Source organism: Hakea prostrata, chromosome 2, assembly GCF_041222555.1.
Source record: "Hakea prostrata isolate BN-2017 chromosome 2, UWA_Hpros_2, whole genome shotgun sequence".
NCBI classification, from domain to species: Eukaryota; Viridiplantae; Streptophyta; class Magnoliopsida; order Proteales; family Proteaceae; genus Hakea; species Hakea prostrata.
The window spans coordinates 3756127-3782394 of NC_142601.1; the positions used below are offsets into that span (position 1 = coordinate 3756127).

The 26268-nt window shown below is 37.8% G+C and overlaps 2 protein-coding genes across 3 annotated transcripts; one reads left to right on the plus strand and one right to left on the minus strand.

Annotated features, from left to right (window-relative positions):
• Positions 1–1987: 1987 nt before the first annotated feature.
• Positions 1988–2521, plus strand: LOC149023322 (S-protein homolog 3-like). Its single transcript, XM_089142741.1, has one exon. It carries the CDS (start codon positions 1988–1990, stop codon positions 2519–2521), a length of 534 nt encoding a protein of 177 aa, XP_088998867.1.
• A 4204-nt stretch (positions 2522–6725) lies between these two features.
• LOC149023323 (protein REVEILLE 8-like) lies at positions 6726–25118 on the minus strand. 2 transcript variants are annotated; one of them, XM_089143859.1, is made up of 8 exons: positions 24469–25118; positions 23841–23898; positions 22778–22901; positions 22518–22676; positions 22252–22380; positions 16616–16725; positions 8539–8598; positions 6726–7983 (listed from the first exon to the last, which is right to left on the minus strand). In XM_089143859.1, the coding sequence occupies exons 1-8, from the start codon at positions 24591–24593 to the stop codon at positions 7888–7890; spliced, it is 861 nt and encodes a 286-aa protein (XP_088999985.1). In that variant the 5' UTR covers positions 24594–25118; the 3' UTR covers positions 6726–7887. The 2 variants fall into 2 exon arrangements, with proteins under 2 accessions (XP_088999985.1, XP_088999986.1); XM_089143860.1 differs by having other exon boundaries at positions 6730–7983; positions 22524–22676; positions 24469–25116.
• Positions 25119–26268: the final 1150 nt, after the last annotated feature.

Genomic DNA, 26268 nt, shown 5'->3' on the forward strand with positions numbered 1-26268 from the left:
CTCACGATGTGAGGGAATTCATTACCTATGCTTATCTTTAATTCATAATGCGATGTTAGACTTGTATATTCAATTACATGTTGTTCTTTAGAGACGTTTACATTCTTGTAATGCTTTGAAATTATAAATTTTGATTGTTTACATGAATTATTGGTGCCTTGTTGAGTTAGAATAAAGTTACTTGATCTTGGGTTATGGTTTAACCATTACCCTAGAAACCTTAGACGGAACATATAGATTAGGAAACATCCCTAGGTAGTCTTGATGAAACATGGTTAGACACCCCCATCTTTCACTACCCTATCGACATGATTATTGAGGTCGAGTGACCCGTGGCAGCAACATGGGATGGTGGGCGCTCAAGACAGGTAACCAACCCGTGAAATAACACAACCACATTGTGAGAGCCATTCATTAGTAGGGTTTCATATAATAGGCTTAGGCTCATGAGTTCTCAAGACCGGTAATCATCTCATGAGAGGACATGAGAGCTTCCCGCCCATTATATGTGAATGACCAGATAGTGAAGGATACTGAACCGAGTTGGTTGGTGTCATAGGGGAGGTATCTGAATCTAGAATGATGTGATTGAGTAGATTACTTACAATGGGCTAGGATTATCCCTAACACCCGCCACTACTCAGACCAATGGTATGGTGAGAGAGTGGTAACCTAATCCCCAACCAATGTGTGAAGTGATTGTACCCCTTACTCAGGATCTCAAGACCGGTAACCAACCCGTGAAAAATCAAAGTGAAGAGACTTATGGCTAGTGTTACATCTTAATGTATGTTTACCAAGATATAGACTTGCACTGGTTAGAGTATAGTAACATTATTACATCGTATTGCATAATCATGACACTTCATACAATGTTAGCATATTATTGTTATTACTTTTTGTATGAATAAAAGATATGCATATTTATATGAATTACTCGCTGAGTTCTTCGAAACTCACTCCTCATGGAATTGTGGTATAGATTTTATTGCAAATCCAGATGCTACATCAATTCAAGATTACGAGACGCCGGTGACCAATCCATACAATGTACCAAATTACGGGGATGATGACATGCATAATGACACGTGTGCATGTTTCGACTATGCATACCATGATTAGTCCCATGCTCTGGAAGATAAAGATGATCCAAGAGACTAAAAATTTTGAGTTTCGTATTTGTCATTTAGTTAAAGACACTTATTTGATGTAATTCCTCAAGAGATATAACTCATCCCTTTCCAATTATCTTTTTTTGAGAATTAGCTTTAATAGATTTAGCTTCGTTTCCGCTTGTTATTTAAGATTCTTCTGAGATCGATCCTTGAATACTTTGATATTGATTCTTTAATATTAAAAATCTAAATTTATATTTTCTCATAATTATATTATTATGTGGAATGGTGTGTGATGTAAATTAAAAGCGGATCTAGTGACTTTGGATCATTCCCTCGGGTATTCAAGCAAATATATACCATCTGGGTGGATGTGACATGAGGAACATTATTAGGGTCTGCCGGTGGAAGTTGTCCAACAGCCATCAGCCTAATAATAAAAAATCGGTCTCTCTTCTTTCTTCCTTTCCACACTAGCACTTCTCCCACCAGTATGGTATCGATATTCCATGTACTAAATGTCGATAGCGTACTTAATTAATATCCTTAATAGCATTAAAACTTTTGATGGTATTCAAATGCATTAACAATCCTTATTTCACATGCATTAATTTGACAATATTAATTTCACCCCAACAAAATAGAAATTTGACAAAATCAATGGTGGTGGAAGAGGAAACGAGTACATGCATTAAATTGATAAAATGTTTAAATTAAAGAGCTGAAGTGAAACAATTCATGTGACTCCCCATCTAGCTTTAGTCAAGAAATTAAATGAAAACCAAACTCATTTTCATGCAAGAAATTAGATCAACCCATGCCCTCAGCCAACCCTAGGAAAGTGACAATTAAAACCATTCCCTACCGCCAGAATGGGTTGTAGGGAAATATATAAAGCTCATACGACGAGAAGAGGTCGAAGAAACCTCATAAACAACAAAGACAGATCGAAGAACACAATGAGTCGTTTTACTTCTCCTAGTTTCATTCCCATTCTGATCATTCTTGCTGTGATGATGGAGTACTCATCAGCCTTTGATTCCGCTGATTTTGATTGGCTTGGTAAAATCAATGTAACAGTGTGGAACCAGATAGGTCCAGGAAAGAAAATGCACTTGCATTGTAAATCAGGAGAAGATGACCTGGGAGAGAAGTTACTAGACTTTGGTGAAGAATATGACTGGAGCTTCCGTAATAATGCTGCTTTCAGCACTCTTTTCTATTGTAACTTCTGGTATCAGAAGAGGAAGGACTTTCGTGCTAGTGCTTATGCAAATGTTTATAACCCAAAAAAATATTTTGGTTGCTTCAACTGCACAGTTTTAGTTGGACCTAAGGAAATTTATCTTCGTGACGGGATTTACAAAGAGAACCAGCACAAAATAGGTGCATGGCCTGAATGTTAGGCCTGCAAAATTTGGTTCAGTAATATATATGTCGTTTCAATTCCAGATTGATCTGAACTACCTAGTTAAATCTTACCTTCATGTTGGAAAAGTTGAAATTGAATATGTATGTTCTATCTGAAATATTAAATTATAAAACATTAATAAATTTCATGGAGCTTGTTTTGTTTTAAATGCATTGAATCGGGTCTTAAACCCTACAGGTTGAGAGGTGAAGCTATGATTGTCTTCACGTATTGTTATTTGACTAGGAACCCTAAAATAATGAAAAACCTTTCTCCCGTGGATATAGACCTCTAGCAGAATCATATCTTTTCTCCCATGGATGTACAACTCTAGCAAAATCATGTAATAAAATTAATCGAGAATAGTCCATATACTTCAGATAAATAAAATTACATATTACATGTTTTAGTGGGGCTTAAACCCTAGATTGCACGAATTTAAGTGGCACACTCAATATTCTATTCAAGATTCTGTTAACTCCTGTGTGCAATGTTCATATCACTTTCATTAAAGTCAGATGATATAAATACCACTTTTAAACCCTCTTATATCCAACCATTTAGGTTAATTTCTACAGAAACGTCCATCTTCACCGGAAACCACCACGTCCTGTTGGAAAATCTCTCCGCCCACGGTCCCTGCTAAATCTCTGATCACAGAATACACCCTGAAGGTCAGATAGGCTGGCATCGTACTCTCAAGCTTCTAAGCTTTTATTGAAAATCAGTAACTATCGACAAAACCAAGATTAGATTCGTGATGTTGATGGTGAAGCTGAAGATGGTCACGTTCCTTCTGTCAATGAAGGTGGTGAAGCAGAAGATGAAGATGATAGCCTTTCCAATATTTGAGATGCTCCGGAGTCTCTCGAAGAACAGCTTTTATCGTTGTGTGGTCAGTTCATTCTTTCTTCATCTTTTCAGTAGTTTTTTCTTTCTATGTTTTGTTCGATGATTTAGTTATACTTTGTGGCTTCTGGAGATGTTCAGTGAGTCAATATATTTCGTCGACTTGCGATTTGCTTTGAACTAGGTTTATAATTCCAAAACCCTAGTTCTGCCCCCGGGTTCCGTTAGTTAATGTAGCTCCAATTCCATCATGCTGAAAGCTTGGCGAGCTGTTTCAGTGGCTGTTTGATTCTGCTTGAGGAGTGTTCGCTTATTTTATGTTGTGTTTTGTATGCATTTCGGAATAAATTCTTGGTCCAGGTGCATTCTGAAACCCAATTCTTCTTTGTTTTCTTGCTTTTGATGAACAAACAGTTCTTGGCCTAGAACTCATTCTGAAACTGAAATCGAAACCAAGGTTTTTATTTTCTGCCTTCAAGGTGTATTGTGTGGTCAGAGAGAGTTTCTGGCAGGGGACGATGGGCAGAGAGATTTTTTTGCAAGAGGACACTGGGTAGAGAGATTTTCCGATATGTGGTGTGGTGGTTTTTCACAAAAGTGGGTAATTTTCTACGAGAGGTATAGATACAAGATGAGTGAAAGGACTAAGGGTTCAGTATGAGAGGGTTTAAATGAAATAGCTATATCATTTGGCTTTGATGAAGGTAATATAGACATCATTCAAGAGTTAATAAAATCTTAGATGGAATGTTAAGAGTGTGTTATTTATATAAGATTGTACAGGCACCAACTTACTTAAAAGCGTGCAATCTGTAATTTGTACATGATTAATGGCAATGATCAATAGCATTTTGGACTTTGAAAATCTTCACAACTTCCTGTTTAGAGAAACTATTCTATTATAAAGTAGGCAATGTCAATGAAATAGAAGCTATGGTATCCTATCAAAAGGTGGTGGAAACTCAAATTTTATCATTTGTTAAAAATTGTACAATAATGAATATGATATACCTATATCATTTGTTATTGGTTCCTTCTTTCACTTTTTTCCATTCTCCCGTTCCAAATTTCAAAACATGCGAATTGATATGTATTTACTAGCAAATCTGTAATAGATAATGAAAAAATCTTAATGGCTATTTTTCTCCCATGGACGTAGATCTTTGATCAAATCACGTTGCAAATGCACCTCAGATTTTTTTTTTTTTTTTTTTAATCCAATTATTTATGTAGTTAATGGTAATCCTCAATAGCATTTCACACTTGAGAATTCTTCACACCTTCTAATTTAGAGAAACCATAGTATTATTAAAAGGTACGATATCTGTCACAGGTGGTGGAAACTCAAATTTTATCATTTGTTAAAAAATGTATAATAATAATAGAGCAAATTGCACCAGCACCCTAAAATGGAGGCCTTAATGCACTAACATCCTTACTTTATATTTAAAAAACACAGAGACCCCAAAATTAGATTTTCATTGGATATATTTGTCCATTTTATCACTCAAAAGTCAAAATAGTTAAATCACGTTTATTTTCTTTCAATTCTAAAAATATCCCTACAATAAACAATGAGCATTTTGGTACTTCTACTTTTGAAATTTGAATATACTTAACGGCGACTAACTGTGTTAGTTTGTTTGGGACCCGCACGTAATATATTGCATTAAGGGGATCCGACATTAGTTTATGATCAACTAAAGGGACCAACACATAAAAAATTATAGTTAATATTAATATTTCTATGTGACTTGGGAGTTGGGACTTTATCAAAAAAGCCATTTTGTCATGGACCTTGATCCGTTGTTGGGTGGAAATGTATAAATGTCATTAGTACCTTCACTTAGGAAAGTGAGCTGATTAAGTACCCTCACAAAGGGAGAGGTGAACTTACCTTTTCACCCCCAACTTTTGGAACTCTACATAAACCCATTTTCAAGCTCATTTTTTATAATAAATTGTCCTCCACCTCTCTCTCCCTGTGTCTTTCTGTTAAGTAGTGAATACAACCTAATTGCATCTGAAGTAAAATTTCTGGGGTGCAACCTTAAAAGGTTTGGGCTGACTAATATTGTGTGTGAAGACATATTTGGAACCTGTGCTGTACAAATCAATGTGTCTAAATACCTTAGGAAAGTACTTCTTGTACATTTCGACTCTACCAAAGTTCATGGTTACGGTAATCTTACAAGTGTTCGTGCAAATTTCTGAACAAGTTCTCATAAAATTAGATGTACCAACCTTGTCCTTGTTTTCAAAAATTAAAAGTGCTTTCATAATTTGAACATCTAACCAAATTAACACACAACAAGTAATTAAACACCACCATTTGAGTTACAAGCCTAAGAAGTTATAAGAGATAAATAGGAGTCAAAAACAAACATGCCACATTGTAGTATATCAATTGACATATATTTAGTATACTATACCTAATTAATAGCATTAATAAATTTTGATGGTATTAAAACTTATTAACAATCCTTATTTCACATGCAATAATTTGACAATATTAATTTCACCCCAAAAAAATAGAAATTTGGCAAAAATCAATGGTGGTGGAAGAAGAAAACGAGTACATTAAATTGACAAAATGTCTAAATTAAAGAACTGAAGTGAAACAATTCATGTGACTACCCATCTAGCTAGCTTTAGTGAAGAAATTAAATGAAAACCAAACTCATCATTCTCTACCAGTAGAATGGGTTGTAGAGAAATATATATAAAAAGCTGATGTGTGCCAAGAGAAGAGATCAAAGAAAGAAGCCTCATAAACAACACAGACAGACAGATCGATCGAAGAACAGAATGAGTCGTTTTACTTCTACTAGTTTCATTACCATTCTGATCATTCTTTCTCTGGCGATGCACTCATCAGCCTTGTTTGTCTATTGGGGTAAGATTACTCTAACCATTCTGAACATGATAGGTCCAGGAAAGAGATTGCACTTGCATTGCCAATCAAAGGACGATGATCTAGGAGAGAAGGCAATAGGGTTCAATCAATCCTGGGCATTTTACTTCATGGATAATAGTTTCAACACTCTTTTTTATTGCAATTTCTGGTATCAAAAGAACAAGATTGCTCGTCCTCGAACTCATGCAAACGTTTATGATGTGATATTTGATAACGATTGCTACAACTGCACAGTCATTGTTGGACCTCGTGATATTAATTTTATTGATGGGAGATTCCTCTACAACCCCCCCAAACTAATAGGTGGATGGCCTGATTGTTAAGCCTGCAAACTTTGTCTCAGTTTATCTATATATATATATATGTATGTCGTTTCAATTTCAATTTCAGATTGATCTGAATTCTGAACTACCTAGTTATTATGTTGGAAAAGTTGATTCTTAATATGTATGTGTGTATGTCCTTCTATCAGTATGAAGTATTAAATAAAACATATTAATTTATAAAGTTCATGCAGCTTGTTTTGTTTAATTGCATTGAATGGGATCATAACCCTTACAGGTAGCTAGAGAGGTGAGGCTATGATTCTCTTTACTAAGATACAAAGTTTGAAACTTCACTGGATTTCAGGGTTACGTTGGCTGGCAAAACTAGCGAAGCCCTGAAATGTTGGCAAAATTTCGCCGACGTTATGCAGGAGAAGACAGAGATCAAGAGGAGTACCATGGAGTAGAGATCCTTGCTTTTTGCTTTGCTATGTTACAACCGGACAAAGATCTGATGCATGGTCCTCTCTCTGTTTAAACTTGGAACAGTCGACTCCATGAATTAATCCATGAGGAAGAATTATAGTTAAAATCCATTTTTTTAAGAGGAAACAAATTTTGCTTCCAATTAGAAACTAACTACTCATAATCCCTAAAAAAAATTATTAATTTAATCTCTTTTCTCTTCTTTCCTAGCAAATGACTAAAGAGAAAACTTGGATTTGAAAAAGCTAAACGGTAGGAATTTACTCCTAAATCTTCCCTAGATGACCACAATCAGGTGGCCTAATTTCTCTCTCTTTTCAATTTATTTTCTCCTTTTCTCTCTCGATATTTTCCTTTGACTCTTTCTCCTTCTTTTTTTTATTTATATATTTTTTTATGCTGAATTAGTATGAGTAACAGTATGAAAGTGTTAATGGACGGAATGACCACAGGGATTCTTAGCGAGCCGAACAGACGTAAGGTTGGTTCAACCCCTGAATGGACCGTGAAGCCAATTCAACCAATCGAATCAAAGGTTTGAGCTGCTAGACCTACAACACCCAGAAATTTGGATGGGTTCATATCTTTTTCACCTTTTCCCATTGAATCCATTCCCTTGTTCCAATTTCTACCATCAAATTGATCTAACACTAGAAAAATCGATGTGTTACATTGGTTAGAGAGCTTCAACATTGAAAATGAGCTCATGTTTTTCATGCTAAAAAATTGAGCTCATGTTACTCAAGCAAATATATTTCCAAGAAATCCAGAATATATTACATGTTAAAGAAAATAGAAAATATAACAGGAGACAATACATACAAATGAGAAATTTCCAACCGTTCAACATGAAAGATCATCGTTTTGGCTCGCATCAACTGCTACAGATGTACCTCCTGCAGTGTCGTTACTGCCATCATATGATGATAAAACCTTTATCTGTACCAACATAAAAGTCATCAACATGCCAAGCCATAGATGAGTCAGGAAGAGGCTTTCTAAACTCTCAGGTAAACTATAGGAGCAGTACTAAGAACCCATGGTAATCTTTTTAGTAATCTTCCTGTTTTTCATAATTTTTTCCATGAAAACTCATCCTTAAAAGTAAAACAGAACTAGAATGGAGGGGGGATGGTACATAAACCACTTTCAGTTTACCTTGAAAAAGAATGGAAGGAACAAAAATGACATTTGATTGTATTCTCGTTTTGTGTTATTCACTAGCAATACAGATTATACTACAGCTTCTTTATAACCTTTGAGACAACTCAAATTAATTACTGGATTCACTAACGAGTTGAAACCCTGTAAAGGGATAATGAGTAATCCAGATCATTGAAACCTCGACAACAGTCAAAGTTCACAAGATTTGACAATTGGATGTCTACAACTAGCAATTACAAAAGACAAAAATTAGCTGAATGCATTATTGGAAGAGATGACTGTGGAATCGAGAAGAATACACCTATATTTACAAGGAAAACCCAAACTTACAATTGGTTCAAAATCAGGGCTTGACAAATTAATTGTCAGGTTTCTCATCAGCAACAAGACCTACACAGACAAAGATTTAGACGAATAATGATTAAACACACTCAAGGATAGCAATGATGGCAGATGGGCAATAAACAGTTGTATACAGATCAAATGAGACAGTAAACCCCCCCCCCCCAATTTTTTTCCTTTTCAACTACATATATCTCTTCACTTTCCCACATAAAAACAATATCCAGGATCAAATACAGGACTTCCCAACATTTATGGTAGAATCAGTAATATGCTTTCACAGTGATTATTTGGAACAAAGACCAAGTAGAAACTAAACCAGATTTTGACAAGGAAGAAGAAAGGAACTGAGAAGAGAGAAGAGAAAAAGAAAAATGGGAAAGAGCTATCTAAACCAATGATGGAGTAAATATGAATTTCCACCATAGCCTGCATTTTATTCATATAAATAATATAAAGCTAAATCAAAGATGGCTTAGCCCCAAGCAAAAAAAACCCACAAATCAAAGAATTAGAATAACAAAGTAGAAACAGAAAGACCAGAGAATAGAGAATGGGTATATGTGCATTTAGATCTCGACCACAGGGCTCCTTCAACCCCTAGGTGTTCAGCTCTCAACAGCAAGATCCTCGCCCTTCTTATCACTCAAGTAAAGAGACAAGAAAATAAACTCAAAGCAAAAGCTTCATCAATCAGTTCATCAAATTAGTGGGCTGAGAAGAGTCTATACATATTTATATAGTGCTAATACCTGCTCTTCAAGTTATATAGAATATCGAAACTACTAGACTTAAAATAGAAATTAGACCTTGCTGAGTTATTTAGTCAATATTCACAACAACAACAAAATAGAAACTTAATGGAGATCAAATTAGAAACTAGGCTTTATAAATCAGCCACATGCATGAATACTAAATAGAAACTAATGATTTGGAAAGTAAATAAACTCAAATCAGTCTTCCCTCTTCATAAAAGATCTTCACTTGATCACTCTTGGGGCCCCCACAACATCTTTTGATAATATTTCTTCCAGGCAAAATAGGGTTGTGATGCTGTTCACATTACTGTGAAGTGAACAGTGTTTTGGCCTTTTTCGGTCCTTCAAGAAAACCAACTGGGCTACTTTACCTGGTCCAGTTGGCCAGTTAGAAGATGGTTCAGTCTAAAAGCCAAGCTTTACATCAGTTCTCTGCTTAGAGAAAATCCGTTCTCGAATTTTGGTACATGTATGCTAATCTTCTTGTGGTGGATGTCAAATTTTCTTCCAAATATATATTCTTGAAGCTCCTTGAGAATATGAATGTAATCCAGGTAAGGAGTTTTTTCTTCAAAGTATTTCGGTGGAATACAAATTCCACGTGTACAACTTCCCATTATCTGTTGTCCCCATTGGATCTGAAACCTCTTTAAACATAAATCCATTAACTTCTTGCTTGTCATTTATGGTCGCTTTAATGGTTTTCTTCAACTACATTGCTCATGGCTGCATGGCAAACCCCCAATGTTTGAAACACCAAGAATTGACTCTTCTATTGCAACAAAAATTGTTGGAGTTTCAATGTCAACCTCATAGATGTCATTGTTGTCACCTGCGGTTTGTTCACACTCTTCAAGGGCAGCATCACGAGCCCATTCATCTCCAATTTAGGTTCACACGCCAACCTATCTGAAACAGATTCAAAGATTGTACTTAAGCCTACTTTCTCAGAATCTTCCATCTTCAAAACTTCAACGACTTCCATGGTAGTATCCGTGGAGGTGGATGGTAGTTGGGACAACTTTCAGCCTTACACTCCTGGATTGCTCTATCGAAGTATCAAATTTGATCATCAAACATTGGCTAGCTTGAAAAATTAAATTAAGATCACTAGTAGACAAGAGAGCATGGACAGGATGGTTAGGATCCTCCTCAGCCATGGCTCTTACACCAAATCATGTAAAGCTAAGATCAAAAATGACTTAGCCCCAATTAAACCCACAAATCAGAGAGAAATCTCAACAAATAAAAAATAAAAATAAAAAAATAAAAAAATAAAAAAATAAAAGAGAAAAGAAAAGAAACAAGAGAATAGAGAATAGGAATAGGTGGACTCACCTATAGAGAACAAGGCTTCTTCAGCCCTAGATGTTCACCTCTCGACAACAATGTCCTCACCCTTCTAATCACTCAAGCAAAGAGGCAAGAAAATAAACTCAAAGCAAAACCTTCATTAATCAATTCATCAAATCTAAGGGCTGAGAACAGCCTATTACATATTTATACAGTGCTAATATTTGCTCAGCAAGTTACATAGACTATAGAAATTACTCAACTTAAAATAAAAACTAGAACTTACTGAGTTATTAAGCCAATATTCTCAGCAACAACATAAATAGAAACTTACTAGAAGAAACTAGGCTTTATAAATCAGCCACAGGCATGAATACTAAAACAGAAACTAACGAATTCGAAAGAAAATAAACTCAAATAAGTCCTCACTCTTTGTATAATAGCTTCACATGATCTACTCTTGGGCCCGACAAAATATTTAAACAATATTCCTTTAAGGCCAAAAAAGGGCTGTGATACTGTTCACATGAACAGTATTTTGGCTCCTTTTTGGTCCTTCTAGAAGACAACCTGAGCTGATTAAACCAACTTCTAACACCCCTTAAGAATATCTTTTAGATACTTTACAGTTATTTCGGTTATACAATTTTACCAAAATATAATGCATACAAGAGCAATATGATATTCTGTAATTCTACAAAAAGGATGATGTGCAAGAAAGTTTTTAAAAACCACGTGCCCTGCCCATCATACCTGGTTGGCTGGAGTGCCGGCAGAACCCGCGCTCATCCCGGGCCCGCGGCGACTTCGCAGGGCACGGTGGCACCACGACCCCGCCGCGACCTGCCCCCCCATTTTTCTTCCCCCTTTCCGACCTCGTTGGCCCGTAAATGTGGCCGGGGTCCCCTCTCCTGGTTCGCGTGCCTCTATCCTCCTTGTTGTGTGTGGGTTGTTTTTCTGGGGTCCCTTCCTGTTGGTTTGTTTGAAATTAATGACTATTCTCTCCAGAAACTTCCCCGCTTCTGCTTTTCGCTTCCCCCCCGGGGGTCGTTCGCCCTGGTGTTCGTTTGTGTGTGTCGGGGGTGTGCCGCTCCCCCCTCCTTTGCCTGTGCGTGCTCTTCTTTGTTTTCTTTCTTTGCTCTCGTTTGGGGCCTGGGTGGTGGGCCCGTGGCTGCCTCTTTCCTCTTGTTTTTGCGCCTTGTCTCTTTTCCTTGCTTGGTTCCGTTGCTGTTGGGTCTTCCTGGTTTTCTTTTTCCTGGGCTTGCACCATTCGGGGTGCCCTTCTGTTCTTTGGGTCTTCGGTTTCTCCGCTGGTGCCTCTTTGCTTCTCTCTCTTTGGCCTTCTTCGTGCCCTTTCCTTGTCTTTCTCCGGCTTGTGCCTTTTTTTTTCGAGCTTTTGCTCTTGTCCTTTACTCTTTCGTTGTCCTTGGTGTGCTCTTTTGCGTTTTTCCATGTGACTCTTCTATTCTCGTTGTGGGTCGTTGTCGCGTGTTTGTTTCTTCGCCGTGGCTTCCCGGTTGCTCTGTTCCCTTGTTTGGTTGTTCCTTTTTCGCGGTTTTTGCCTACTGCTTATTTCCTTGCTGTTTGTGGAGGCCTTTTTTTCCCGTGTTGGTTGCGGGTTTTTCTGCCTGGCCTTTTCCCTTTTTCTGCTTGGTCTGCTGGTCCTTTTGCCTGGTCGGTTCTTTGTGCTTTCTGGTTGTCCTTGATCTGTGGTCCTTTTGGTTGGCCTCCTTGTGTTTTGTTGGTCCCTCTCCCTGTTTACGTCTTTGGGTGTGGGGCGGTGGGTCCCCTTGTTGGGTCCCTTCGGGTTTTTTCTTTTCTTTCCTTTTTTTTCTTTCCCTCGTTCCTCTTCGGGTGGCTGTTGTGGTTGTGGGGTTTTGGGCCCCTCCTCTTCCTTGTGTTGGTCTGTTCGTCTCTCCTTGTCCCTTCTCGTTTTGGGTTGTGTGGTTCTGGTTGTTTCTCTCCCCGTATTTTGGCTTTGTTTTCTTGTCGGTTGCTCTGTTCTTTTTTGTTTGCGGCGTTTTCTTGTGTTTTTGTCTTGTCTTGGCCTTTTGGAGAGCTCGTTCTTTTTCAGTGTTTTCTTTGTTGAGATTGTTGATCCTAGTGGCTCTGAAAACTAATTCTTCTGTATATTCTGCATTCTTCTTCTTCATATTTTCGCAATGGTAGAGAAAAGTCTTCTCTGAGTCATCGCAGTAAAGGATGGTTGTGACGGTGGTGCTACCCTGAGCTTCGGGTCAATATAGTAATTTGGGCCAAGGATGAGCTTGGCTTGCATGGTGGCTTCTTCAAGAGTGTCATATCCTTTATATCTTCGAGTTGGTTAGTCCAATATTGTTTGGCCGACATCTTCCCAATCAAGGAATATGCCTTTTATGATGCCTTCAAAGACTACATCAAATTTAGATCTCCCTCTTTTTGTTCTGGCTTGATCAAAGAGTAATGCTACTGCATTAAGAGCATCGGCTACAGCTGGCTGGATTATCAATGACAACTTTTCTGCATTGCATGCATCTCCAAGCCCCTCTATAATTTTCTGCATTGCATGCATCTATTATTTGTAAATCCTATAATCTTCTTGTAAGTATTATCGCACATCACCAGTCGTGCAAAAAACTGGCCATATGGGATATATATATAATTTTTATTTTTTTGACTCCAGGTAAAAATTAACCATATAGAGCCTTAGGTCTCACCTCATTGGAGCCTCGCCTGGCATTTTCCCCTAATTTCCTCACAATGGGTACTTTTCATCAGGCCTTACAGGCACCCATAGAGTCTTTTGACTTCAGTTTTCTTTAGCTTTTTTTATCTGAGTAGGTTTGCTCATACAATATATACATATGCAGAGAGATGTAGAAACTACAGTAGATCTTCACTTTGAATTTTCTAGCCGCAACTCGTCTTCCCCAAGGCTCTTTGGCCAGGTACTACAATTGGTCCTTTGGCTAGGCTATATGTGTGCTGATTTTTTTTACCAACTAAACCACCCCTCGAGGTTACCTACAATCCCTTGTGTAATTAGTATCTAGGATTGTGACACGTGGAATTTAATTATCCAATGGTCACAATTAGAACCCAATTAGAAATTGAATCTAATGAATCCCTAAAATCACGCGCTTCGATGTTAGAGAAGAGACAAAATTGAGAGAAATTTTAGGGACTCGCTGGATTCAGATTCTCATTAGGTTTTAATTGTGACAGTTGGATAATTAAATATCAGAAGGGCGGGCCTAGCGCAATGGTGGAGTCTCTCCATTGTGCACTGGAGGTCACGGGTTCGAATCAGCCTCTCTGCAAAAAGCAGGGGTAAGGCTGCCTAGAAAGTCCCTTCCCCAAACCCCACAGTGTGGGAGCTTCGGCACTAGGTACGCCCTTTTAGTTGGATAATTAAATATCACATCTCACAATCCTCTTTTTTTTTCTGTTTTTTTTTTTTTGGGGGGGGGGGGGTTAGCATAAGTCTCACAATCTTAGATCTGTAATCTCCATCTTAAATTGCTAGATTGAATCAAATCGAGTGGATCAGTCCAAAGACTACACATGAAATTTTCACCCTTGTTTTCCGTTAAATCTTTATATTTTTCTTTTTTTTATTTGCACAATCATAAATGCGTTCAAAATTTTAGCTCAAATTTTAATTCCAAAGCTTAAAATGCTCAATATATTTATTCCTCTTCAAGGAAAAGGAAAGCAATTTATCCTCGTATCTTCAAACTTGAATAGCCTATTCTTAACCAAAGTGCGTAAATTCCAGCTTGAGGAGGTGCCATTAGAATATAGATCTAGTCTGGGGGTCCATGGGTATTCAAGGACCACCATTCCATGGATTTACATTTCTTTGTTAAGTAGTTTGGGTTTTAGATTACTAAGTTCATTTCCTACTATAATTATGATTATATCCATCAGTTGTTAGTCTTCTACCACGATAGGAAGAGCGAGAACTCTGTGTCACATCTCTGGTCTCCCTTATATATTAAAAAGTAGAGCAAATTGCACTGGCACCCCAAAATGGAGGCTTTAAAACATTGACACCCCATTTTATGTTTAAAAAACACATACACCCCAGTTCATTAAACATGTTAGTCCATTCTGTTAGGAAAACCATTAATCCATTATTTATTTTCTTTAATTCCAAAAATACCCTTACCAAAATTTTGGGGGAAAAAGGGGCCAAATCTATTCTCTCTCCTCACTCGCCTCTCTGTTGCTTCACCCTCTCCACTTTCCGGCTCCGGCAGCGCCAGCGAACGCCGCCACCACCATTACCGCCTTATGGGTCGATCTACTTGTCTTAATTTTGCAGATTCTGCGTGGCAGTTACGCTTGCCAGAATCTGCTGATGCTAAGGTATACAAAGAGCAGCTGCTAAAGTTGCATAAATGTTTAGACCTGCAGAAACTGAGGAAATCTGTAGCAATGAAATGAACATTGGAGAGAATGATGTTGCCTTCACTTCACTAAACAATACAGCGGCTACAATTCCTACCTCAAGGTTTTCAAAAATTTTCATTCACACGGAAGAAGAAGAAGAAGAAGAAGGAGAAGCAGATTTGGTGTTTGGAATGGGACTTCAAGATATGGCATTACACTCTCTTACTCATCTAGGTGGTGGGTACCATGGGTTCCATTGGGAAGACGATAAAATTGATGCTGAAATGGCTTTATGGAGTCACTCCATTTCATCTTCTTTTCTTCCTTAATTTTTCATTCTTTTATTCTTTGCAAAAAAACAGGGAGGAACAGAATCGGAAAGCGGTGTTCGGGAGCGAGGTGTCTGTGTTTTTCAATATAAGCATAATGGCTTCCATTGCTCCAGAACACCGCCTTCACGCCGGATACTGATTATTGATCATGATTATTGGTCATGATTATTGGTCAAACACCTAGGATTATATTGCACGAACCATTCTTTGGTGGGTTGCAGAGAATAGAATCGGAACTAAGATTGGCCAACGAAGAATGGAAGGCCAGGACACTCTTGATATTGTTGCGGAAGACTGTTCATCAACCTTGCCTATCTCCTCTGCCATCTTCGCCACCGAGCTTGACCACCTTCGACTCATAACATTTGACACCAAGACATCGGCGACAAGAGAGGAAATGAGAGAGAGAGAGATTTAATCGGTGGCACTGCAACCTTGTTGGGTCAAACCAAATTCAAGTGAGATAAAAATCTCACTTGAATTTTCCTTTTAACTTTAGATTGTGAAGTTTCAACCTTCCTGATTGATTGAGCTTCCAGGTTGAAGACTTCTCCGGCGTCGTTTGATAGGTGGTCGTTACTGGTGCATACTAGTGTAATGAATCCTTTGTTTTTAGTATTTGAAACTCTTTAGGCTCTGGAGTCTTATAGTCCAGAGGCGGTAATGGTTGTGATGGCGGCATCTACCGGAGCTGAAGGTGGAGAGGGTGAAGCAGCAGAGCCAAGTGAGGAGAGATAATAGATTTGGCCCCTTTTTTTTACTCAGATTTTGACAAGGGCATTTTTGGAATTAAAAAAAATAAATAATAGGTTAATGGTTTCACTAATAGAATGGACTAACATGTTTAACGAATTGGGGTGTTTGTGTTTTTTAAACATAAAGTGGGGTGTCAGTGCTTTAAAGCCTCCATTTTGGGGTGCCAGTGCAATTTGCTCTAAAAAGTATGACATGGGCAACCAGCAACTGAGTCACACATAAGAGGTAGGTACACTATACTTCAGAGAGATTGATAACAAATGGTCCTTTCTCAGTTGTTGAATTGGTGAAACATGATTCATCTAGCCAACCCCACTTGTTGGGATAAGGCTTATTTGAGTTGTCTTGTGTTGAATGATCATTGTACAGTAACCAATTACTCATTGGGTCTACATGCCATTTTCTGTCAATTGGTTGTACAGCAGGTTTTCTCATATAAATCCATCAATTTTTTCACAAATCAGGTTCAACATGGGTCTTTGCTAATATAGAGTAACCAAGCCATAAGATGCCAAAGATTAAAAAAACTTGAAATTAGTACAAGAAACTCACAGTTTCAAAACTGATAGGATCCATCTCCTTGAGCTTCTGCACATGACCTATGCTGTCAGGGTCAAAGACACTTCCAATGAAACTATATACTTCAGAAAAGTCTGGAATACCTGCAAAATTTTGGAACAGTGTATTAACCAAAGTGGTTCAGTAAAAAAACAAAAGGAAAATATGGTGATAGAAAGCAACAAAAAGGCACAAAGGCAGTACAACAACAACAAGTCAACCTTATCCAAAATCTATATGGATTCTTGCTCTTCAATAAGCTCTATTTGAAGTCATACTTGATACAAGGCCTAAGCCATGCATGTCTTCTCTCACCAAATCACCTAAAGATTAGTTTAGGTCTGCCACTAGCTCTTTTAGGTTCCCTCAATATGGATTAAGTCACTTATTTGAAGCATTCAAAGGCCTTTGTCTAAATGGCCATGGCACCTAAAACAACTTCCCCATAGGTAGCCATATGTTGAAGCTACTCCCAAACCAGCTCTAATATGATCATTCCTTCCTTTATCTTCCCTAGTTTTGACATTCATCCAAATCAACATTCTTATTTCTGCTACACTTAAATTATTTATATGATAATTCTTAACTGCCTAAAATTCCTTACCATGCATCATAGCCTGTCATATGATTGCCCGATAAAAAAAATTCCCCTTCCGAGTTTTACAAGAATACCCCTATCACACAAAACTTTGGATGCACTTCACCACTTCATCAATCTTATTTTAATTCTATGTAAAACACCGTCCTTTAAGTCACTTTCTTTATTCATGATTAAGCTAAGATGCCAAAAATATTAACTTCGTAAAATATCCCACTCTCACCAAGTTTTACCACCTCATTAGCTGTCATAGTGCAACCAAAATTACACGCCATATACTTTGTCTTGATTGTACTCAGTTTAAAAGCTATTGATTCTAAGGTTGATGCCCATAACTCTAACTTTGTGTTAATCTCTAACTTATGTTTCATCCACCAAAACTGTCATCAGCAAAAAGCATACACCAAATAACCTCATCTTAAATGTCCCAGGTACATCCATTATAAGTGCAAACAAATAATGGCTTAAAGCTGATCCTGGATGTAACCAAATTGCAATCAGTTATTCACTACCTTCAGGGGTTTTTACACTTGTCACCCCACCATCATTCATATCTTCCATTATGTCCATTTATTTACTTGAAACACATCTCTTCTATAGTACTTGCTAGATTTACTCTTCAAGGACTCTGTCATCATCTCTTCTGTAGTACTTGCTAGATTTACCCTTCAGGGACTCTGTCATAGGCTGTTTATAGGTCAATAAAGATCATATAGGGATCCTCCTTGCAATATCTAAACCTATTCTTTCTTTTATTTCTTTCTTTCATCTTCCTTTTTTTTCTTTTTTTCTTTTTTTCTTCTTTTTACCTTTTTTTAGTACGGGTTTTCCTAGAGGTGATAAAAGTTGGGAGGCTTGAACTCAAGACCTCTTAGTTAGCATAAGCTTTAGGAATATCATAGTAACCCTCTCCCATAATTTCATATCGCTCACTAAGTTTATGCTTCTATAGTTACAGTAGATTTGAATATATTTGTAAATTGGAAGCAGCAGGCTTCTCCTCTATTCTTCTGGCATTTCCATGTGCTCAGAATCTTATCAATTACACGACTTGGTTAGCCAAGATAAAACACAGACTCTAAGCTCTTACACGTTTCTATATTTCATCTCAGCCTGGAAGTTTGCCAAGTCTCACCCTCCTTAGAGCTTCTTTTACCACAAACACCCTAATTCTTTGTATATATGTACAAAATATACTGTCCTGATGAATAACGCAGTCTTCTGAGACACAAATACTAAAAGAGTGTTCATTTAGTGTGCTGGAAAAATGAACTCCTGTTTCTTTTTGGTGTTCTCGTCCCTGTACCATCTTCATTTTTAAAAACATAAAGGTCTAGATAAAGTGTTGACAGCACTGCTATGTGATGCTTCTTGGTCATTGTACCTACTAACAGTACATTGCCGCCATGCTATAACTTTCATGAAAATGAAACTTTTCAGTATCATTAAATATTTAACCTTTTCCAAAATAAGAGTCTTGAGTCAGAACTCACAAAAATCAAAGAGTTATTTTCTGGTAATGCAAGATTCTTTCTTCTCCATTCTTCATACTTTTTCCAGTGGAAATATTTCAGTGGCGTTGCAGGCCTGCCCCCTCCCTCCTTTCCTTTTGGAGACATAATAAGTCTTACCGGAGTAGGAGCGCTTTTTTAGTTTTTTTACTTATTGAATCTTCCAAGTACAAGAGTTGAACTTGTAATAGAACCATGGAACAAAAATCGATTGATATGGTCGAAATATCAATCAATATGTCTACAAATTTTGAAATCGAAACGAAATGTAGTTGTAGGAACAAAAAGTATAAATATCGTTTCTTATCGACCGATATATCGGTTGATACGAGTTGAAATATCGGCCCGATACCATATTGGGCCGAAATGATACCTATGCAGCTTATAAAGTGTCCAAACCGAGCCAGTTTTCTACCTACCGACGCTATTTCGACCTACCGAGCGATATCACCCTCTGCATTCTGACCTCCTTTGGAAATTTTGGTGATTTCTCTTGCTTTCATCCCCCCTTCTACACCTAATTTCTAGTATTCCATTTCCTTCAAACACTTGATTTGCTCCTCCATTTGTGAGGATTCAAACCACCAAGATTCACAAGCGAGAATCAGTTCACCCACGCGACACAGGATTCAGACCATACTGGAACTGCATCTCGAGACAAAAATGTTTCCTCTACATATTCGAGGAAGGGGAAGGGGAGACAGCACAGTAGGAGCACAGAGGACACGCCATCATATGGGTCCTACCGTCCACCCGATGCCGAGAGCTTGGTGGGATCTATGAGATTGATGAGCATTGATGATGCTCGAGACTCCTCCACCTCCAGAGGATCCAGATGGCATAGGCCTGCAGAGTCCTCATATGATACTGTTGTGGAAAGTATTGGTTCTACCGAGTCAATTTATGGTTATAGACCATATGGTGTCCCTCCTGGCTATCAAATTCAGGGTCAGGCCAATCAGCCACTAGTGGAGCCTTATGGTTATGGAGCAGCCTATGGAGCTTATGGTGTCCCTCCCACTGTCAATTATCGGAGTCAGCCACTGGGACCTTATCAGTATCCTTATCCTTCTCCTGAGAGCCAGGGTGCTCTTTCATTTGTTGAGCAGATCTTCCACACTATTCCATAGCCACAAGGCCCACCACCACCAGTTCCTTTGGAGATTCACAACTTCCCACCGTCAGGAAATCTTATGCATGTGGATGAGGCCACGTACAGAGATGCAGTTGTTGACTATGTCCAAAACTATATGGGGCAAACATCATGGGAGTTGTATTGTCATTTGTATGGGGTGCAGACAGAAGAGGGAGACCTTGAGGCTTGAATAGAATAGACTTGTAAGTAATAACATTCCCGCTTCTTCTCTGATTCATGTACTATATACTTGGAATGTTGGATGCTACATTTTCAGTAGTTTTTTAGTAAACTATTAGTTCTATAGTGTTTATTATGCTTGAAATAGGTAGTATGCAAAAATCCAAATCAATTTGAGTGCATTTGAGGCTCGAAATTGACTTTTCAAGAGTCAGATAACAAGTATCCAGTTTCGACCGAAACATGGAAATTTCGACCTTTTTCAAGGCCGAAATTCCCATATCGATCGATATTTTTTCCTTGAATAGAACTATCATAATTTTAGTTTTTCTGTTCTTTAAATAACAATATATCATAGTCCACAAATTTTAAAATTGATCCAGTAAAATTTCTGAGTTTCTTCTGTGCAGATTCATAGCAGTAGGGATGAGTTTCCCCTGACAACAGAGAATTTCCCAAAACACATTATCTCCTTTCCCCCTTCTCTGATTTCTGGTTTTAAAGCTTAGTTTATCATCCCAGGAAAGATGACAGGCATGAGATTGGTTCTCAATCAAATCTCAACTTCTGATTTCCTGAGTTTTTTTCCTGTGCAACAGTATGTAGACTCCAATGTGAAATTTCAGGGTGACTTCCATATTTTGGTACTGATCTGTATAGTTGGTTGCCCAATTCACATCAGATTCAGATTTGAGTGTTGAGCAACCACGATATGATTCATAGGTAAATTGGGTGAATTCCTAAACTATGATATGGTTCAAAGCTAAATTGGGGGATGCCTAAAGCTTTTGTCTTTTGACTCTTTTTTGTGCTGTTCTATTTCTTATCATTATCACTATTACTATTTTTTATTCTTACTGGGATCCACACAGAAAATCCCATTTAATTGAGTTTACTGAGTTGTTACAGGTTAGGTCTTGGTGCAGTGGTAAAATTATTTCCCGAAAGTATGTAACCAAAGTGGTTATAGGTTCAAGTCTGGCACAGCCTCTCTTCAAAGAAAGGGTAAGGCTGCATACTTACAACCCTCGCTACTCCCCAAATCCTGCAGTTGCAGAAGCCTCGTGGACTGTATGCCTTTTTTAAGGCTGAATTGTTGTTGTTGTACATCTAGTAAATCCCTCTTTATCATCATCACTATTATTATTTTTTATTCTTATTGGGATCTACACAGAAAATCCCATTTAGTGAGGTTTACCTGAGTTGTTGTTACAGGTGAGGTCTTGGTGCAGCGGTAAAATTTTACCATGTAAGTATGTAACCAAAGGGGTTACAGGTTCAAGTCTGGCAGAGCCTCTCTTCAAAGAAGAGGAAAGGCTGCATACTTACGACCCTCACCACTCCCCAAATCCTGCAGTGGTGGAAGCCTTGTGGACTGGGTATGCCTTTTTTAAGGCTGAATTGTTGTTGTTGTACATCCAGTAAATCCCTCTTTCTGATACCTAAAAGGTAACCATATTCATGATAAGGTTAAATTTGCATCACATAACCCCCCCCCCCCTAAAAAAAAAAAAAAAACAAGAAATTTTAAAGTTCTGGGCATGCAAAGTGTGCTCAGAGACTCAGATCCAGCACAACTCTCCCAGACTTTTAGAACAGCTTGCCTACTAGATCAAGAGGAAGCGAAATCTCCCTCTCATGCATAATTCTGGTTTCTTCTTAATATTTTGAGATTTTGTTCTAAATGAAGTTTTCTATTTCCACCATTTCTTTTTGAATTCTACATTCTAACCCTATTTTCTGCAATTTATGGTGGAATCCTAGTAAGAATGAAGTTTGCATTTTCAATAATAATTGGATAGGATCCTAAGTTAGCATTACACCTCCACAAAACCTGATTCTGAAAACACCAACATATGGCTAACAAAGCATACAATAACAACAACAATAAGCCTTGTCCCAAACTAAATGGGGTCGGGGATTTTTGCCTTCCAATCAGTTCTGTTTGAGGCAATGCTAGATACAAGGCCTAAGCTATGCATATCCTTTCATGGCTAACAAAGCGTAAGTACTGAAATACATACATACATCATAATTACAGTGACAGGTAAAAATAGAAGATACACTCTGTAACAGAAAAAGCCTCATACCCTGATTACACACACAGTTGAACCCAGATTTCTTATGCAATATTTTGTTTCAGCTTATTAGGCAGTTAAAGTTGAGGAAGAACAACAAGAGAATTTGTAGCCATCAAGAGGAGTACCATGGAGCAGAGATCCTTGCTTTCCTTGCTTTGGTATGTTACAACTGGACAAAGATCTAATTGAGCTTCCAAATGCACTAATGCTGCTGTCCCCTGCCCTTGTAATAACTCCCTTGTTGCCAATATCAGCTGAATCAATGATGGTATAAGCATAATCAGGGAAAGTACACTCTAGGAAAAACATCTACCTATGTTTTTACATTTTAAAACCAAAATTAATTTTCCAACATCAAATAAAAAATTTTAAATTTCATATACAAAAATACCCATGCCTTCAACTCCATGGAGACCGACGTACTCATCTGCAGGAACAGTACCATCTGATGTAGTATTTACAAGCATGGATGTATCCTCCCATGGGGAATAACCAGGTACAAGAAAATTCAGCGTTGAAGGATAAGCTGTGGACGCTTGCAATGCCAAAGCTGAAAAGACGTTACAAATACTGCCGTGTCAATCAAGTTCTCGAGAAATCATTCAAATTTTCAAGCCAAAATATCTTGGCCTTATGACACAAATTACAAACCATTTCTGGATGCCTTCTGAGGATAAGGATGAGCAGCTTTACGCTTGGGACGTGGAGGTGGCAAATGTGCCATTGTACCATTTTTCTGGACCTTCAGAAAGTATTTCTGAGCATGACTCCGAATCTACAACGATGAAAGGCAAAAAGTAAAAGACCGCAACATGCACTTGCCTTACACTTTTCAAAGGAAGGGGGGAAAGAGCCTAGACATGAACTGATAAAAAGAAATGTATGTTCACAAAGACACAGCAATGAAATTTTTGTAGAAGCAACACCAGACATAAGAAAAATGAAGAACCAAATGCCGGCATTTCCCGTTGAAGCTAGAGAGATGAGAAATTCATAAAACTCCCAAAATATTTTTTCAAAAAGAAAAAAGTAAACCAAGAATTCAAGGAGAAAAAGGAAAAATGTATCAAGGAAATACCCATTTTCTAGATTACTGGACAATAAACAGAGGAGGGGTAGAAAACAAGCAAAAAGCTAGACAAACAACTATAGAATGAACCCATAAGCATATCTTGGTACCAAGAGATTTATAGTAAAGATGTTCAGGATGTAATATTGCGGCCCTTTTACGATTATCTATTTTTCTGTTTATGGCATCAGGAACTCATGCCTCAGCATTACAGCCTGTGACAGCAACTTGACCACTTTAAATAAGAAGGACAAAGTGATCAGGCCCACCAAAAACTGAAACCATCATGATTACAATATGATAAAACTAAATAATTTTAAACCAAAGTTTGAATTTCAGAACAGTGACACACAAACAATGGAACACTGATACACAAGCAATGATAACTTTTGGAAAGCAAGCATTTAGATGAAAAGCACTCAGCATTAAACTGCTGGTAACAAATGTTTGTTTAGATATAAAACCAGTCCAATCTAAGGATAGCTCGAATAACAGAGTCAGGTATTACAACCTGAAATAGCTTCAGAACTTAACAAATAATTTAATAATTAAATTTGATTTAATTTCAGCACATCGACAAATGAATCTAGAGATTGAAGCATAGTTGGAACTTGAAACTGGAAAAGCAATCATTATTCCTTGGACCTGAATTACAGTCTTTGAACCAACGAAATCTTCAATCTTTTTCCAGTCACGATCAAACCTAAATCCCAGAAAGAGATGTGAAAAAATGGAGAGTTTCAGAATAAGGACTTGCTCAATGTAAGAAAAGGAATAGTCTTAAAAAGATGGAACTGCAACATTAAGAAGACTGAAATTCCTAGCCGGAACAAACAACCAATTGTGATGGCAAGTCAAATCAATAATGGGAAAGCAATGGTTGAATTGGAACTTGGAAGTCTATACGAGCTTTGGACGACATGAGGTTTAACGGTTCAAACCAGTCCTGCGCATCAAACCAATAAGCAAAGTCAAGTAAATCCATCCAAATCACGCAGAATAAAATCTCCCACAGGTTTTCTTTCTATAAATCGAACATTTTAGAGCTGGCATTGGTGACTTTCATCCAAGTATTCATGACAGAGCATCAGTTATCCGTCAACTAAACATGGCTTGCTTGTAGGCATTGAACAACTCTAGTTAGTATAATCCGAACCCTATTTTCAAAATAAAGCTTTCATTTACTTAAAGATAAACAATAAGCAACCAAAACGAAATTACAGGCGAAATTGATAACAAGAGATATAAGTGAGAGGATTAGTGGTAAACTCACAGTTGCAGAGCTTCGAGAAATTTATCGTGTTCTTCTTCCGTCCAGCTTTCTCTGGACTTGGTGATGGTGTATGGTTTCCTCACTTTCTTGCCAGAACTATCGACAGCATGCGTGGATGCCGCCATTGATTGAATTCGGAAAAGCTTGTCTCGATGCTTACTTGTTCACTTTGCAGACGAAAGTAGATAAGGTGGAGGAGAACATTTCGTAGATGAAGAGAGATTCTGGCCAAACATTTTTGCAAGATTTCTGGGTTAAGGTGCCGGATTCCGCTGGAGAGAATCGAGAGAGACATATAAAACGCCCACCTCTCGCGGGCACAGCATTCACACACAGTCAATTTCAGCCATTCAATTTCTTCCACTGAAAAAATCGGCTACTCCGATTAAATCAAATCTTCGGCGATCTGCATGTCTCGTGCAGAGAAAGAAGCCGATCAGCAAAGAGCCAAAGACTGGTTGACAAGTTGAAACCCTCGTCTGACCACATGTACAGAAAAGCGAAAAGCTAACAGTGAGACGCGAAAGCAACAAAACCATTGTCGACCGTGTGGAGCTCAGGGTCGATTTGATTGGATTGATCGTCATTGATCGTCTCTATACTCTCTCTCTCTCTCACCTTTCTCACCTTCCTGATGTTGGAGAGTGATTGAGAAATGCGGATCGCTGCGCTCCACTAGTCTTTAGAGGTCGTGGGGACTGTGGGGAGTTCTCGTGACACAACTCATTGGAGCCACCGAAAAACAAGCATCAGATCACCCTCCGTCCCAGAGTGGATACGATCTTTTACCACACGCATTGTGTGGGTCCTCATTAGTGGACCCATAAATTTAGATAAACTCACACAAAATATAAAAAAAAAAAAAAAATTCACGTCCCATCGTGTCATTTAACTACGGTTAATCAAGTCAAATTAAATTTGAATTTTATTTAAATTTACCATAAATTTGAATTTTATTTGAACTCTAGTTTTTTGGGTAATATTTGAATTACTTAAATGCTACATGGCACAATCCTAAAAGGGAATTGTAGGTAAAAAATAATTACAGACGATGTGGATCCGGAAGGATGTCGTGAAAATATCAACATTGGAAGACTATTTTTTTAAGGATAAACCAACATTGATTTTAAAGGACAAGAGCAATATAAGGTTGGATCTAATGTCAAAAGACTCAAGGGTCAAGGAGTGAACTCTATGACTAAAATTGTTGGGTTAAGACATTATTAGCGCCATAAATGTGTAGAACCATTAAGTGAAATTTTTAGCCATTAATATCAAAATTGACAAAATCTAAACCATTGAAACTTTACTGTTGAGATCGAGAACATCAAATTCTCGATCTGACGATCTATATTGTATTCCTTAATGGTTCAGCTGAACCCAAAGCAAAATCCCTTCCTTAACCTAGAGGGAATCTCTGACTCAAAAAATGTCACGATCACACTCTCTCTTCATCAGTTTCAAGTTTTGTTTAAAGGTTGGATTTTTTTCTTTTTTTTTTGTTCTCTTCTTCTTTTGCTCTTTAGAATTAAAAAATAACTTTTATGTTAGGGGTTGGTGGGTATTAAGTATACAACAAGTGTAGTGAACCTATGGCTTATTTACTAAGGGTGTATGTAATTGTAAGGAAAGTTGGGTTGGTATGGTCAATAGTAGGGGTAATTGTAAGGGGATGATTTGCTTAGTACAATCATTAATCCTAGGCTCTAAATGTAGGGCTTCACTTCAATGTTGCGCATTCACCGTGAAGCCAAGGGTCAATATCGAAATCTCGACTGTCGGCTTCACATGCTGCACATT

Coding starts and splice junctions, on each gene's coding strand:
- LOC149023322 (XM_089142741.1), top strand. CDS start 1,988: ATGGGTTGTAGGGAAATATATAAAGCTCATACGACGAGAAGAGGTCGA.
- LOC149023323 (XM_089143859.1), bottom strand. CDS start 24,593: ATGGCGGCATCCACGCATGCTGTCGATAGTTCTGGCAAGAAAGTGAGG. Junction 16,726..22,251: donor GCAAGGATCTCTGCTCCATG/GTACTCCTCTTG, acceptor AAAATTTTGCAG/GTATTCCAGACTTTTCTGAA. Junction 7,984..8,538: donor GCCCTGATTTTGAACCAATT/GTAAGTTTGGGT, acceptor ATGTTGGTACAG/ATAAAGGTTTTATCATCATA.